This window comes from Hetaerina americana, unplaced genomic scaffold (genome assembly GCF_022747635.1).
Source record: "Hetaerina americana unplaced genomic scaffold, ioHetAmer1.1.p SCAF_1, whole genome shotgun sequence".
NCBI lineage: Eukaryota > Metazoa > Arthropoda > Insecta > Odonata > Calopterygidae > Hetaerina > Hetaerina americana.
Window position 1 is genome coordinate 34,529,484 of NW_027286069.1, and position 13,396 is coordinate 34,542,879.

At 42.5% G+C, this 13,396-nt stretch overlaps 1 protein-coding gene across 6 annotated transcripts in view; it reads left to right on the plus strand.

Annotated features, from left to right (window-relative positions):
• The window catches only part of S6kII (Ribosomal protein S6 kinase II), a 265,005-nt gene that overhangs the window by 10,727 nt on the left and 240,882 nt on the right, over positions 1-13,396 (plus strand). For 2 of the 6 annotated variants that reach the window (XM_071588147.1, XM_071588154.1), the window contains exon 1: positions 3,871-4,523. The exons of the other annotated variants lie outside the window; for them this stretch is intronic. In XM_071588147.1, coding sequence (XP_071444248.1) covers positions 4,212-4,523 — 312 coding nt within the window. In that variant the 5' untranslated portion in view covers positions 3,871-4,211. Of the gene's footprint in view, positions 1-3,870; positions 4,524-13,396 lie in introns of those variants that run through there. 6 annotated transcript variants of the gene reach the window in all.

Consider the following 13,396-nt stretch of genomic DNA (forward strand, 5'->3'; position numbering starts at 1 on the left):
GGTGTCTTCAAAGTGATGATATAACCGTGTTAGTATTTGCATGTCTTTCCTTTTTGTTCATGAATTATGCTAGAGAAAGGCGAACCCTTCAATTTACACGTTCAGAAGTATATATCACTTTGATTTCGATGCTGTCGTCCGAAATTTAGTTGAAGTGCGGAACTTGGATTATGTAGTCGATTTTGTAAGTGAAATTGCTCAGTTACTATTTTACTAATGGGTAAAATTCATTTAGAGTTGTCTTCGATTCTCCATGGTCTCCCATCCCAGATCATATAACACGTGACGTGCCAAGTGCTCTCCCGTAGCGGTTTTTCGTGCCCAAGGCGGCTGTTCTCGAAGCAATGTTTTTGAGATCGTTCGCGAATGCCCGTCGTATAATTGATGAGGCCTTAAACTGGCGAGAAAGGGAATTTTTATTTCACTTTTTCAACGCTACGTTTCCCGAGTGTGCGCAGTCGTATCATTGAATGCTATTCGCATACTGTTCTGTTATCCGATTCACGGAACAATTAGTAATAGAAGCGCTCGTTCAATCCTTTCAACTCCATTCCATACAACTAAGCAGTGATATCTCCTCTTCTAGGGTAAGCTAAGGAATCGCTAACGCTAGTCGACATGGCAGAGAAAGTCTGCACGCTGAAACAGTATAAATAGTTCAGCTGTAAATGGAAAAAATCTGTATATTTATCGCCTGTAAAATAATGATGGTTAATTTTACGTTCCTGTATGATACAGGCAGCCTCAACCTTAACAATGATTGAGGATGGGCATCTTTTGAAGCCGGGGAGGGGGGGACGCTGGAAGAAGTGTGTGCAGGAAGCCATCAAACTTTCAAGGCAAAAGTTGACCCCTGCCCAGGCTCGTTTTGGCGGCTTTCTTGAACTTGCCTCGAGGATATGCCGTCTCCTTGAATCTGTTTCGTTGTTCTTAGGCCCAGAGGGCTTAGAGAGAAAGATCTAGCTCAGTGCCAGCCATTCATAGACCACGGGCACTCTCCCGAGCACCATACTGCGGAGTTGCAGCGGTAGTCGGGCTGCAATGACCGAGCACTGGTAGTGATTCTCGCTGAAAGAAAAAGCGCGCCTCGGGAAGGAGTTGGGTGGCGACGGTTCCACGTAGATAGGTTTTCGAAGACAGGCCGTGTTAAATAATTCAGTTTAGTTTTTCCTTGCTTACTTCATCCAAGGCCCGAGATAGGGCTCCTAACATAATTTTTTCCTTCAACTTCGAATTCCCTCAACTGGAAACCTCACCTTATGACAGTGGAGCAAAGGTTAAATTATAGATTAAATCTCATTCATAAATTGGAAGGATATGTCTTTAACGATGATGTTGAAAATGAAATACTAGTCCCATATTACTGCGGTGAGAGAGATACTGTAATTACAATTCGAGAGATGCGGGTGCAATGGAATGGAATATATGCAACTGCAGAACAGATAGATTTAAGATATCATTTTTCCAACGAACGATAAGGAATCAGAAAAACGTTCTACAGCGCTATGGGGGAAAGTATTTTGGGTCAAAAGAAGTCTCGTGTGTATTCGCCCCCTGCCACGCACCCAATTGGTGGCTTGCAGGGTAAAATGTAATAATAATAAATCATCTATAAAACTGTCTGGTTGATAACTTGCTTTTCTTTCAAATTTTATCGTTTCTTTGAGCTACCTTCGTGTTAAACATAAAACTATTTCTTTATTGTAACTAAAAATAAAAAGTCGCTGACACGTTTGAGAAATATTCCAAAACTATGAAAATATTCTATTAAAAACTATAGCTCTCCATTTCCACCACTCTCGTGGTTAGTTGACCTCGAATGTCTCGAAAGGTCTCTGCGAATTCTTCTCAAAGCTGGACGAGATGAAAAGAGACGGCGTGCCAATATCGACTGCCGTGGTGGAATGGATGATTTTCCAATAGCGCAGAATCAGCGGTCGATCCAAACGCAAATATTATAGGGACTTGAGGCCAACTTTTGGCCAAACGTGTCAGACTGAATGAATTCAAGGTGGTACTGGTTAATCCTATTTGAATCAGCACTGATATAAGCCTGTCCAAGCGGGTTTAGAGCACCGGCTCACCCCCTTCAATTTGCCTTCGCCATTGGTGAAGTTTTCAATAAATGTAAAACATCGATCGATGTGCTCATCGTGCTTATTTATGATCCCACATTAATCAGCCAATTGGTCATTCTCTTGCTTAAAGAACAGAGATAGGTCATTCATTTCCCTCAGAGTTTGTGAAAACTGAAAAATAATGGAGAAACGCTCTTTACTACTTTATATCAAGGACCTAAACGTGAGATGGCCGACAAACCTACCGTTAGAATTGAGGTATTGTAGTATTTGGATCAATCTGCCTTTAAGGGTGTAGTAGATTGGCGTCGTTAAAAATGTATTTAATCCTAATGATGGAATCTGGGAATATTATTTTGCATATTTTCCTGTTAATCCATCTCCGTTTCATGTCATGCGAATTATGGTATTTCGTAGGAATGCTTTCGTTACGTTTGCACATTTTCGGTCCATTTGTTTAAAAAGGTGTACGTCGACGTATAACTACAAACTGCGTAGGTAAGCGGCGTTTCGGGAAGCCGCGTCCCCCTAGGCCGCGCGTATTTGCTAACATATTACGTGCATGCATACACGGGCCTCGAGCGTAAGTGGATTTTCGATCAGATCCCCAAAGTGTCGCTGCTGAGTCCGAATGCATCCACGGTCCCTGGCTGCTCAGCAAATGACGCGCGCGGGACCCCCCCGCTCATAATCTGATTATCCGTAGGCGAGCGGGTTACGGGGAAGCCCTACCCGTTTCTCTTTTCATCCGACCCTACTCGGCCCGTCTCCTCGCCCCATGACCGCCCGCATTTCGCAGAAATCGTCGCAGTTTCAGTTCTAATGCTAGAGTCAGTCGCACTGCACGGACTCCCGAAAAGCTCCCGAAATTCGTCCTCGTTCGTCGCGACCCTACGTGTGCCGTTTATTTTTTCTCTCCCGCCAGACTTTCGAATACCTTTTTGGCTCGGACCAATGCGTCTCGGAACTGATCCAGACGTAATTTGCGAACAAGTTGGCTCGCGGGAGCTCGAAGCGGAGATGTAGACCGTGTCGCTCAATACATTGTCTAGCGTTTGCATGTACATTAAGCACCCCCCGCGTGGACGACTGGAGTCGAAGGCCTATAAGTAACCCATGCTACTACATTTCAGCCACGTACGAGTTAGCCGGCATAATATCTCTACCTTCTGGAGAATGTATTAACGACTTAGCTGCGATCCCGTTGTGATATTGGTCCAGCCGTATTCACTTGTCCCATTTGGGATTTAAAATATTGTATTGATTTATTTACTGTAAATATTCCGAGAAGTACTGTACGTTTTTAATTAAAAACGAGGGTTGAAGGCGTCCATTTTTATTCTTAATTAGCTGTGGTAGGTAATATTATTTCGTTTTAATGTTGAACCGGTCTTCTTTCTCATTTAGCGTAGCCACAGATTACTTAAGTATCCTTTTGGTTATGTTTGTCCGCGCATCCTGTGTTAGCGATATACAGTGACGTTTCGTGAAAGTTATTCCATTCAATTTTTCTCCCTTTTATACGTCCTACTGATAGTCCGTCGGCATAATGTTCAAGTAGGGTTTTTCACCCATCGCGTGTGCTGCGAATTAGAGGGGCCTTCGGCGGATTAAACTCGTGTCACCGTGTGCGTGTGGAATCATTATCAAGGAACATTCCAATTTCAACCCTTTTTATTTTCATCGTAGGATGCTCATCTGTATCTTTACTCTATGCAGAAACAGTTAGCTCTCTGGGGTTCATATCTGAATGTAGCCAGCGTTGAAATCTCCTCAACCGTCTTTGGAGTTTCTGCGAAACTAATATCTGGCTCCGCTTCCATTAGCGGTTCTAGATGAAGATTGCTTGAATTGTGCAATGCTGTCAGCGCCCTTTCATTATTTAAGCAAAGTAGCTTCGGCCGACGTGTTTGATGATCGACATGCAAACTACAGCAAAAGTTGGTGAAGTGACACATCCCTGGAAAGGCAGGGTACTTCGTGGAAGACATCCTTGAATATTTTCGTACCAGAAGATTCGGTGGAATTTTTCAGTTACTGTTAGCTTAAGGCCTCTTGGGGAACTTAAGGTGGACTACTGAGTCCTCGACTTTGGACCATTGTCCTGAAAAGAGCACTTTGCTCCCCGTCGCCATGACTCGTCGCTGCAGCTGTTGGAGGGTGGCTAATCCCTCGTCCCCCCTCGACGGCTCCGTCCCATCGGAAGTTTACGGCCCATCCGGCTCCTCCACGCCTCCGCCCGTGGTCCCCAGGGCGGTCTCCCCTCGCCACAGTCGTCATCAGCGTCAGCCGGACACAACCAAGGCGTCCGCGCCCCTCTTCGGCTCCCTCGCCGTGAGGAGCCGAAGGAGGCGAGGCGAGGACCGCGTCACCCCCTCGCCCACGCCGCCACCGCCCGGGCCGGAAGTGGACGAGGAAGACGATGAGGTGCTGGTAGGCGGAAGGGTGAGTGACGGGATTGGACGCGAAGTCTGAAGTACATTCCCACCTCGTGATCTGCTTCGAGGAATAGCCTGCTCAACTCCTGGCCTGCAGCTGAAATGACTTTTTTCCCGCGAACTGACCGTGCGTCCTAAGGGGAAGAACTGGAGTAGGTCCCGGCGCCTGAATATCTTTCCTGTAATATTTTTGCACGTAATCCGACCAAAAGTTTATCATAGGTGAAGTATTCACGCTGTATTCAGTTTTGATTGATGAATTATGGTCACGGAACAACTAGCGGTTGCGGAGTTCGAGTGTGAAGAATCGTTTCGGCGTCGTGAAATCGGGTGGGAGATTTATCATCCATTGAGGCCGCTGTCTTATTTTTACCCGTTGCGGTTTATCAGACGGTGATCATTGTACGCTCAATACTTTCGCATATGGTCGGAGCAATTTGTGAGCTACCTTCAAAGTGAAATATTTAGTGCTCCAGTTAAATGAGGTAAATCTGATCCATGAAGATAGAGCGTGACGTTTTTCGTGGAGTGCTGCTTGGGGAACTTTTTGGTCCAATGATATCCATAGTGAGAGCGGCAAAATGTAGTCGCTTCCCATTTTCTCCAAGCCATGTATATGCATAAAAAAATTCGCTCAAAATGTTCGTATTTTCAGCTCATATTTTTCCCGGGAAAGAATAGTTTCCTGCGCGTCATCAATAAAATTTAATCTTTGAGGTACAATCAGGCAATGTTATTATTCATATTTCGAGATAGAGATGTTAATTTCTCTTTATAAAAAGATTTTATACGCTTGTGTGGATATTAAAAACCTTCGGAGTCCCTCGAGAGATGTTTTATTAAGCGATTGGAGGGCAAATGTTTGACCACAAAGTTAGAATGCGCTGTATCCTGTCTACTGAATGTCTTGCGCCTCTTGCTAAGTTGAAGGTAACCGCACGGACAGGAGGCTATTTTGGTGATGTTCACGTTACTAGTTACGCGATCAAACATCGATATTGCGTCGGAATAGTTTTATTTTTGATATTTTTTTTAAAAAGGCCCACGTTGAGATTGTATCTATTTCCTTTTTGTTTACTTTCTTTCGCCAATAGAATCACTGTCTTTATTGACGAATTGTTGCATAAGAATTTTTGGAAGTATTGGATGAATATCATGTCTGATGAGAACAACTTGGTTTTGCGAACCCATAGCATTTCATTCGTATTCAAAGGGCCTTCGACGGAGATAAGAGCCGCCGACTTAAGAATAATATTGACCGATTTTTTTGTCCTGCAGATTATTTTTTGTGTTAACTTCTGTTGTCTTTTGGGTCCATTAAACATCGCATCGAAAAACATGAAAAGAGTGCCGAAAGGTGCATGATTAAAACTTGCCACAATTTACTCATTTCTAACGAAGAAATTCTAATTTTCGTTTGTAATGTTGATGATTTTTTGTGTAATGCATTGATTTATAGTATGTTTGGATTTTGTTGAATTGATTACTTGATATACAAAATGTTGGGAAAAATAAAAGCTTCGGGTGTGTTAGTTTTTAGTGCCACTCAGATTTCCCTAGGGTGGTAGGGTTAATTGCATTTCGCATGCTTATTATAGGATCTCTCTTCACCCAATTCTCAGTCCTTTCTGGTTCCTCTTTCCAAAACAGAGCACCATTTTGTTTATTGAATGTTGTGTTCTGAACAACTTGTTTCTTGGAAATCTTTGTCGATCTCATTCCGTTTCTGTTTGTCAGTCACTGCACTCGAATGAATTCTCTATAAGTCACGTCTTTCTCTCTCTCTCTATCTCTCTCTATCGAATGCCCTCTCGTGTGATTTCTCCGGCGTGCCTTTTCCTTAGTGTTCGTGTTCCACGAGTATTTGGTGTCATGCGGTCACGTGTGTTTGCGGACTTATGATTTTTTTTACCTCTCTCTCTTTCCCTTTTATGTGTACCAATAGTGAATGTGTTGACAGACCTTAGCCCATTGTTGTTGTTTTGCCTGATTGTGTTGCCGGGTGAGTAATGTGTTAGTCCCGACGCAATGCGGCGGCTCTTCGCGGAGGCGCGCCTGCTGCTGCCGAACCCGGGAGGACTCGATGGAAGAAGCGATGTGCCGCTTTGCTTCTTCCTCTGCGTCCACTTTTGCGGCCCATCCCCGCTGGCCGCGGTCGCCATCGGCGTCGAACCAGGAGCAAGGGACCTCACCCCCCACCGCTGCGGTTGCGAATGGGACGGTGTTGTTGGCGCGCGGATGGCGAGAGCTGACGTTTAAGACGTCTTTCTTTTTCCCCTTGTGACCCGAGTTGGCGAAGGCGCACGTGTCCTTGATTCGAAATATCTTCCCAACTGTCATCGTTCACTCTTCGTTCACCCCCAAGCGATGCTTGGCAAGCGACGGGGCACTTCTCTGACGAAACACGACGAGTCCCTTGAGCACCGCAAGGTCCAGGGATGCCAGAAATTGCATGTGTCATATATCTGGGGACTACATGTTGGCATTTGGTAAAAACTTTTAGTTGCAGGAAAGTTGTGATCCATCTTCCTCGAATTATCGACTCTTCGTCTTATTAAAAATGTTACCTGCCAGTGCTGTATTAGACGAAATTCTTACAGCTATAACACTTGCGTGACAAACGACGGTTGGAGGTAGTGCATCAGCAAGATTCTGTTTTCTGGGTAAGAGTGTGTGGCCTCTAGCTAATCAATTTTAAAATTTATCTTCTGAAGAATCATATTGACTAGGAGCAGTTAAATGGTCAAACCCACATGGGTGCGCACGTTGATAATATGACCGATTAGCCATAACGTGTCCAGCAGTTGTGTTGGTGCGAAGAACTCTGTACTGCATCATTTGCGGTATCGATTATTTCATTCATTGGAGTACCTCTACAGATCGCCTCGTATTTTACGTAATATGACTTGAGTTTCGATGGTTAACCACGACGATTACTTAAGAACGACCACTTGGTCGGTGGCTTTGGCCTGGTGCCTCTAGAGAGCACTTCGCTCCAACATCGCCTTGACTCGTCGCTACTCATGTCATAGGGTGTTCTCGTCGACCTTTGACGGATCCATCCCTTGGGAAGTTCAGTTTTGTATTTTGTGGTACCCGTATATAAGCCACGTTTGGGTGAGTGGCAGGGGGTGAATACCCACCAGAGTAATTATAACCCGAATATATTTTGACCCTACCGCGGTCGGACAATGTTATTCAGATCCCTTATCGTTCGTGGAAAAACTAACATCTTAAATCTATCTGTTCTGCCCTTAATCTCTCTAATTTTACTGACATGATCTTGTCCACCGTATTATGATTGGGGCAATAATAAATTTTCAAAATCATTGCTAAAGAGACATTTTTCCTATTTATGCAAGAGGTATAATATGTAATTTAACATAGAGTGATTCCCAGCCTAGCTGCTCTAATATTTTGGATACGCTACTAATTTTATCATTTCAATGTTTCAAAAATCTAGCTCCTCGACGCTGTACGCAATCCAAATTCGGCAATTAATCCAACACTTGAGGATCCGATATACTTGTAGCATATTCCGAATGAGGCCCAACCAGCGACAGATAACATTTCTCTTTGTCCTTTTAATTACATTTACCTAGAACTCTTTTAATAAATCCTAATTTTTTTGTAATCTTTTCCACGTCTTACCCGCATATGTTTCACCCAGGAGAGGTCGTTAGTGAGGGTAACACCTAAGTATTAAATCGAGTGTATCGTACGTATTCCATTTCGGTGTTCCCGATACAGTAGGCGTTCGGGTGGGAATTGCTATTTTTCCATAAATGCGTCATGACGCAGTTTTTAAAAATTTAATTCTAATTGCCAAGTGTCGCTCCAGCGCTTTATAGCATTTTGGTCATCTGATAAAGCTGCTGTGCCCTCAGGATTTAGGAAGCCACTGCATCGTCGGCAAATAGACGTATCTACTAGTGACTACGGAGTCAATGGCGTGTAGTGTAGGAATAATGAAGTAATGTAGGAATAAAAAAGGTTCGTTAATACTTCCCTCAGGAACCCCTGAAGTGACCTCTACTGCATTTGAACTTACTCCATCTATCACTACTCTTTGTATCCGACCGTTCAAAAAGTCTTTAATCCAACCTAGGATATTTTTATCTATACCATATGCTTCTAGCTATAAGAGTAATTAACTATGAGGTATTTTGTCGCAAGTTTTCATTAAATCTAGAAAAACCGCGAATTAAGAATATCATGAACAAAAAGCGTCAGTTGTCACTCGCATGATATAGCCTTTCGGAAACCGTGCTGCTTTTTTATTAATAAGTCCTGACTATCGAGGTTTCTCATAATCGAACTAGCTACTATATGTTCCATAACCTTGCACGAAATGGATGTGATGGAAATAGGTCTGTAATTGCTTGATTCCTCCTTGTCTCCGTATTTAAACATTGGTGTCGTTTTCCAATCTCTGGGAACTTTGTGATCTACTGGCGACTTCTTAAATACATTATTATACCTAGATGCAGTCCTATTTCCGACGCTAGTTTCTTAAATATCGAGCTGGTATTTGATCGGGCCCGTAGGATTTATTAGGCTTAATATTTACCTGCATACGTTCTATTCCAGGGGATCGAGATGGTGCGGTGGCTAACGTACTGGCTTCCCACCCATAGGGCGCGGGTTCAAATCCCGGTGGTGTTGAATATTTTTCAGAGGTATCTCGATCCCTACTTGAGGTGCTTTGTGGAGGGCACTTTGAGTTAGTACGCCGTCCGTCGGATGGGACGTTAAACTGCGGACCCCTTGGCGCCTTTGGTAAAGAATAGGCTAATGCAGACGCCGGGTTTCTCTCCACCCTTCATCCTTTCTTGTCCATCCCCTACGGCGCAAATGATCTCAGCTGTCGGTCGCCTCCCCCAAAAACTACAAATAACTACTACGTTCTATTCCATTCTATGAGATTTTAATTCTGGGCATCGGTTGACTGGCACGATTTGGTAATCTATCGGAGACATACGGCGATACATTGGTGAAGACGCTTTGAAAGGACTAAAATTAGTTAGCCTTTTCCAAACTGCTGGTTACTCTTTCACCTGTATCCTTTTTGAGTGAGTTAACTGTTGGCTTATTTCCCTAATGATGACTTAAGGACGAGTTTTCCAGAGTAATGATTTCTTTGGCAGTTCGCGCTGATGAGTTGAAAATCACACCCTCGGAACTTAAAGTAATCATTTTCATGTCATGTTCGTTATTAAATTAAATTTCGGATGTACTCGCGGTCAAATTTTCCTATTAAGATATCTGTCTCTCCGAATATCAATTACCTGCCGTAAATAATTCTAGGTAATCATCCTTGACACGAATCCGAGAGTGAGCGTGACATTCTGGCACTCGGAATTTTAAAAGATTTTTCGCGATACGTCTGCGTTGGAAGGTGAAGGCTGGAGGGTAAACAATCTGCGGTGTGGACTGCGCGGGTTCGCTTTGTTTGTATGAACGTTGAAGGCTTGAAAGATCAAGGGCCACAACGGGAGATATACGAAAAGTTCACTGATATCGCTCTACGTCGTCGGTCACTGGCCATATTTTGACAATTAAGTGTCAATAAAAACTTTTGACCATTGGAAAAACCGTCCGGTACGTCGCCGAGGCTTAATGGGTTCGTTGTCACATAGCGTCAGGACTTTTTTGACCTGTCGCATCTCTTACTGAATCGACGATGGATGTAAATGGGTCTTAAACTACGCAAGTGGCGAAAATGGATGTCCAGGCTGTTATTGTGCACTAAACGACGCCACCTTAAGTATCGAAAACGCTGCCTACTCTAGCGGCTGATAAACGAACCCTATGAACTATTCGGTGCAGCTAACTTCGTTTTATATTCGTAAAAAGTGATCGCGTATTTCAAGTTCCATCACGTCTTTCCAACTACTTTCATTCTCGAGAAATAAATGGTTGACCTTAAGAACACATCTCGTCGATATAATTCAGGAGAATATTTTTAAGCTGTAAGCGCTCGACACGAGAGTGAATGGTTAGAGGAAGACTTTTCTCAGCCAGCCAGCGTCGGTCATTACTGGAGAGCGCTCAATAAAGGAAAATGCCTTGTAACCACCTTGCATTTTCCTCTCTGGGTTTTTCTCTCAAGGAAAAAATTACTTGTGACGTTAGTCAACTCGGTGAATGAATGACATCGGGTGAACTTCAAACAAAGGAGATTTACGCGAGTCCTCGCCAGGTACGTACTTTTTTTTTAAGTTCCCCATAGGATTGGCAGCCTTACAGTTGCTCTGGTCCTAGTGGGGTTAGAGTGGCAAGCCAACCAATGTCAGCAATAGTGGAAATTCCCCGTTCCCGGAATTTTTCAGTTCCGTCAAAACGACCAGAAGCCCACAAAAGATCTAATGAGTGATAAGTCTACATTTTTTTCTATACTTAATGATACTCTGGTGTGCAATACTTGTGTTGGTTTGGTTGACGAATCGGGAATGGGATACGACTTCGCATTTCTATTGCCTCCTTCACTTAGCGGAGTTCGGATAGTAAATTGTCTTAGGGGTGATCGATTAAAACCTTCCTGCTCTGTTGTATTTTGAGATCGATACATTTGAAAAGAAAGACGTAAAGGAAGACCGAGATCGTGTGAAAATTTAATGGCACCTTGCGGAATAACCTGTTGAAAATGTACGGAATTAAATTTGTTGACAGGCTAATTCATGCTCAAATTTTTCTCTCTCGCAGTTTTTTCAAAAATTCAATATTAGTTGCTAGTGACTTGTTTGTTGTATTTTCAGTTTTCGGCAAACTTACTGAGAAATCATCGTGGGTGGCCTCAGGGTGTTCGGGAAATTTGGAAAAAGTCGGGAATTACTCGCTTATTAAAACTTCTGAAAAAATGGAAAAAGGACCAAATTTTTTGAGAAATCTTCGGGAATTTGATGTGTAAATAGAAAGAACGATATGTAAAGAATTGGGAATTTACAGTGCAAACGACATCCTTTTTAGTTGTAAGGTCACAGTTCGTGCTTGCCGCAGGACATCACGCGTGCAGGACCTGGAAAAAATTTAAACTACTATATAAAACGACCTTTAAGGGATGATCCAAATAAAAGTATTCTTAATCGAAAAAAGAAGGTATAGTCGTCGTGTTAATCGGAGAAAAGGCTGAGGTGTGAATACAGAGAATGACTGGCCTGAGAATTTTGAGACTTATTAGTCATTTAATAACTACTTACTTTAATATTCCTGTGGTCATGCTCAGTTGATGGTGTTTGAAGTATTGGTGTATTAAAGAAACATTCAGATTTAGATGGGGAAGTGAACGTAGAGTGCGCTTCGGTGCATTGAACATACGTATCGTATTTGGTGCTATGTATTTATTTTCTGTTTGTGGATCTTTCCGTATTTATCGTTAAAAGTAAATATTTCATTCACAATTTTTCGCCTCTATGGTTAATGAATTCTTTCTAGAATAAACCTTTATTCATCCATTATCAGTATTCTGATGACGACGGCCGAGCCGTCGAAATGTCAACTAAATATGCGAGTGTTCTTTCCCTGCGTTTCTGTGTATACATGTTTAAAACAGTGTATTTATGTATTTGTGTCGTCGCTGAAGAGCGTTCCTTTTCGAAGATGTATATGTATTAAATATTGTCCCGTGTCCTAAGGGTGGTGTAGTGTTCATTTGGTTACCGGCTTAAACGTTCCACTTTTACCGTTGGAATTTAATAGCAAAACCTGGAAAATGAGTAACATTAATCGAAAATGTGTTTTGCACAATATAAACCGCGATCAAAGTAAAGTTTTACTGACTGGATTATCAAATTGGACATATATACCAGACTGCTTCACCAATCTACGAATGTGTGGGAACATTCTCAACGAGGAGCCTTTGGTATTAGTAATACGTACGTGTATGTTTAAAAGCTATTTAAATTCCCAGTTAGGATCAGAGCTGTGACAAAACGAGAGTTGAAATTAATGTACGGCTCATTACGGAAGTACCATAATGCATCAGTACACCTTTTTTTAAATTGGTCTCCTATTTTATTCCGGTCATTTCTTAACATTGCCGCTCTATGGTGATGAAGATATGATAAAAGCCTGACAGCTTTCGTTCAAGCGCAATTGCCACATCTTCGGAAGTGATACGGATGCCAAGTCTCTGCTTTATAAATATAACTGGCCCAAATAATGCATTAAGTTCTTTAACGCAATTCATTAAAAAAAATCCTCTGATAGAGATCATGGTTGTGCACCGTTACAAGTTAGGTTTTGGGACGCCTATAATATTGCTCCAACGACCATGTTTCTGCGCCGTGCAAAACCACGCTCCTTAGCAAAGTTTTTTTAATATATCATTAGTCTTTGATTAGTGCTTTATCATGGTGGCTCACTTTTAGCAAAGATTTGAAACAATGATTACTTTTATCAGTTTTATGCTTAGATGTCTTGGCAATTAAAAAAAATAGTTTTTAGGCGTGCCTATTGCAAATATAGCAAGGCAAGCCCAGAACCTTGAAAATCCGGTCTTTGACGAAAAATTAGTTTCTAACTCGTGTGTTTTTGTTGTGTAATGTTTCAAGGAATTTTGGAAATCAGCTACACTTGATTGTTCTCCCGCGGTGAAGTGAGGTAGGTTTTCGTTTCTAAATGACGTTACTATTTTTAATCTGGTTTCATTTTTTAGCAACTACAAAATTTTGACGCGCTTAGGTAAGGTTGGAATCTCTTTTCGTCAGTCATGAACCTTAACTGCTTGTCTTTAATGGTGATATAGGGATTAAGCTTGCATGTGGGTAGGTTGGATGTTCATTCAGTTTTCCATAGTCGGCAATTTTATGGAGAGGATAGGGATTACGCGGTGGTTAACGTACTGGCCACACACTGAGAGGGTCTGGGTTCGAATCCTGG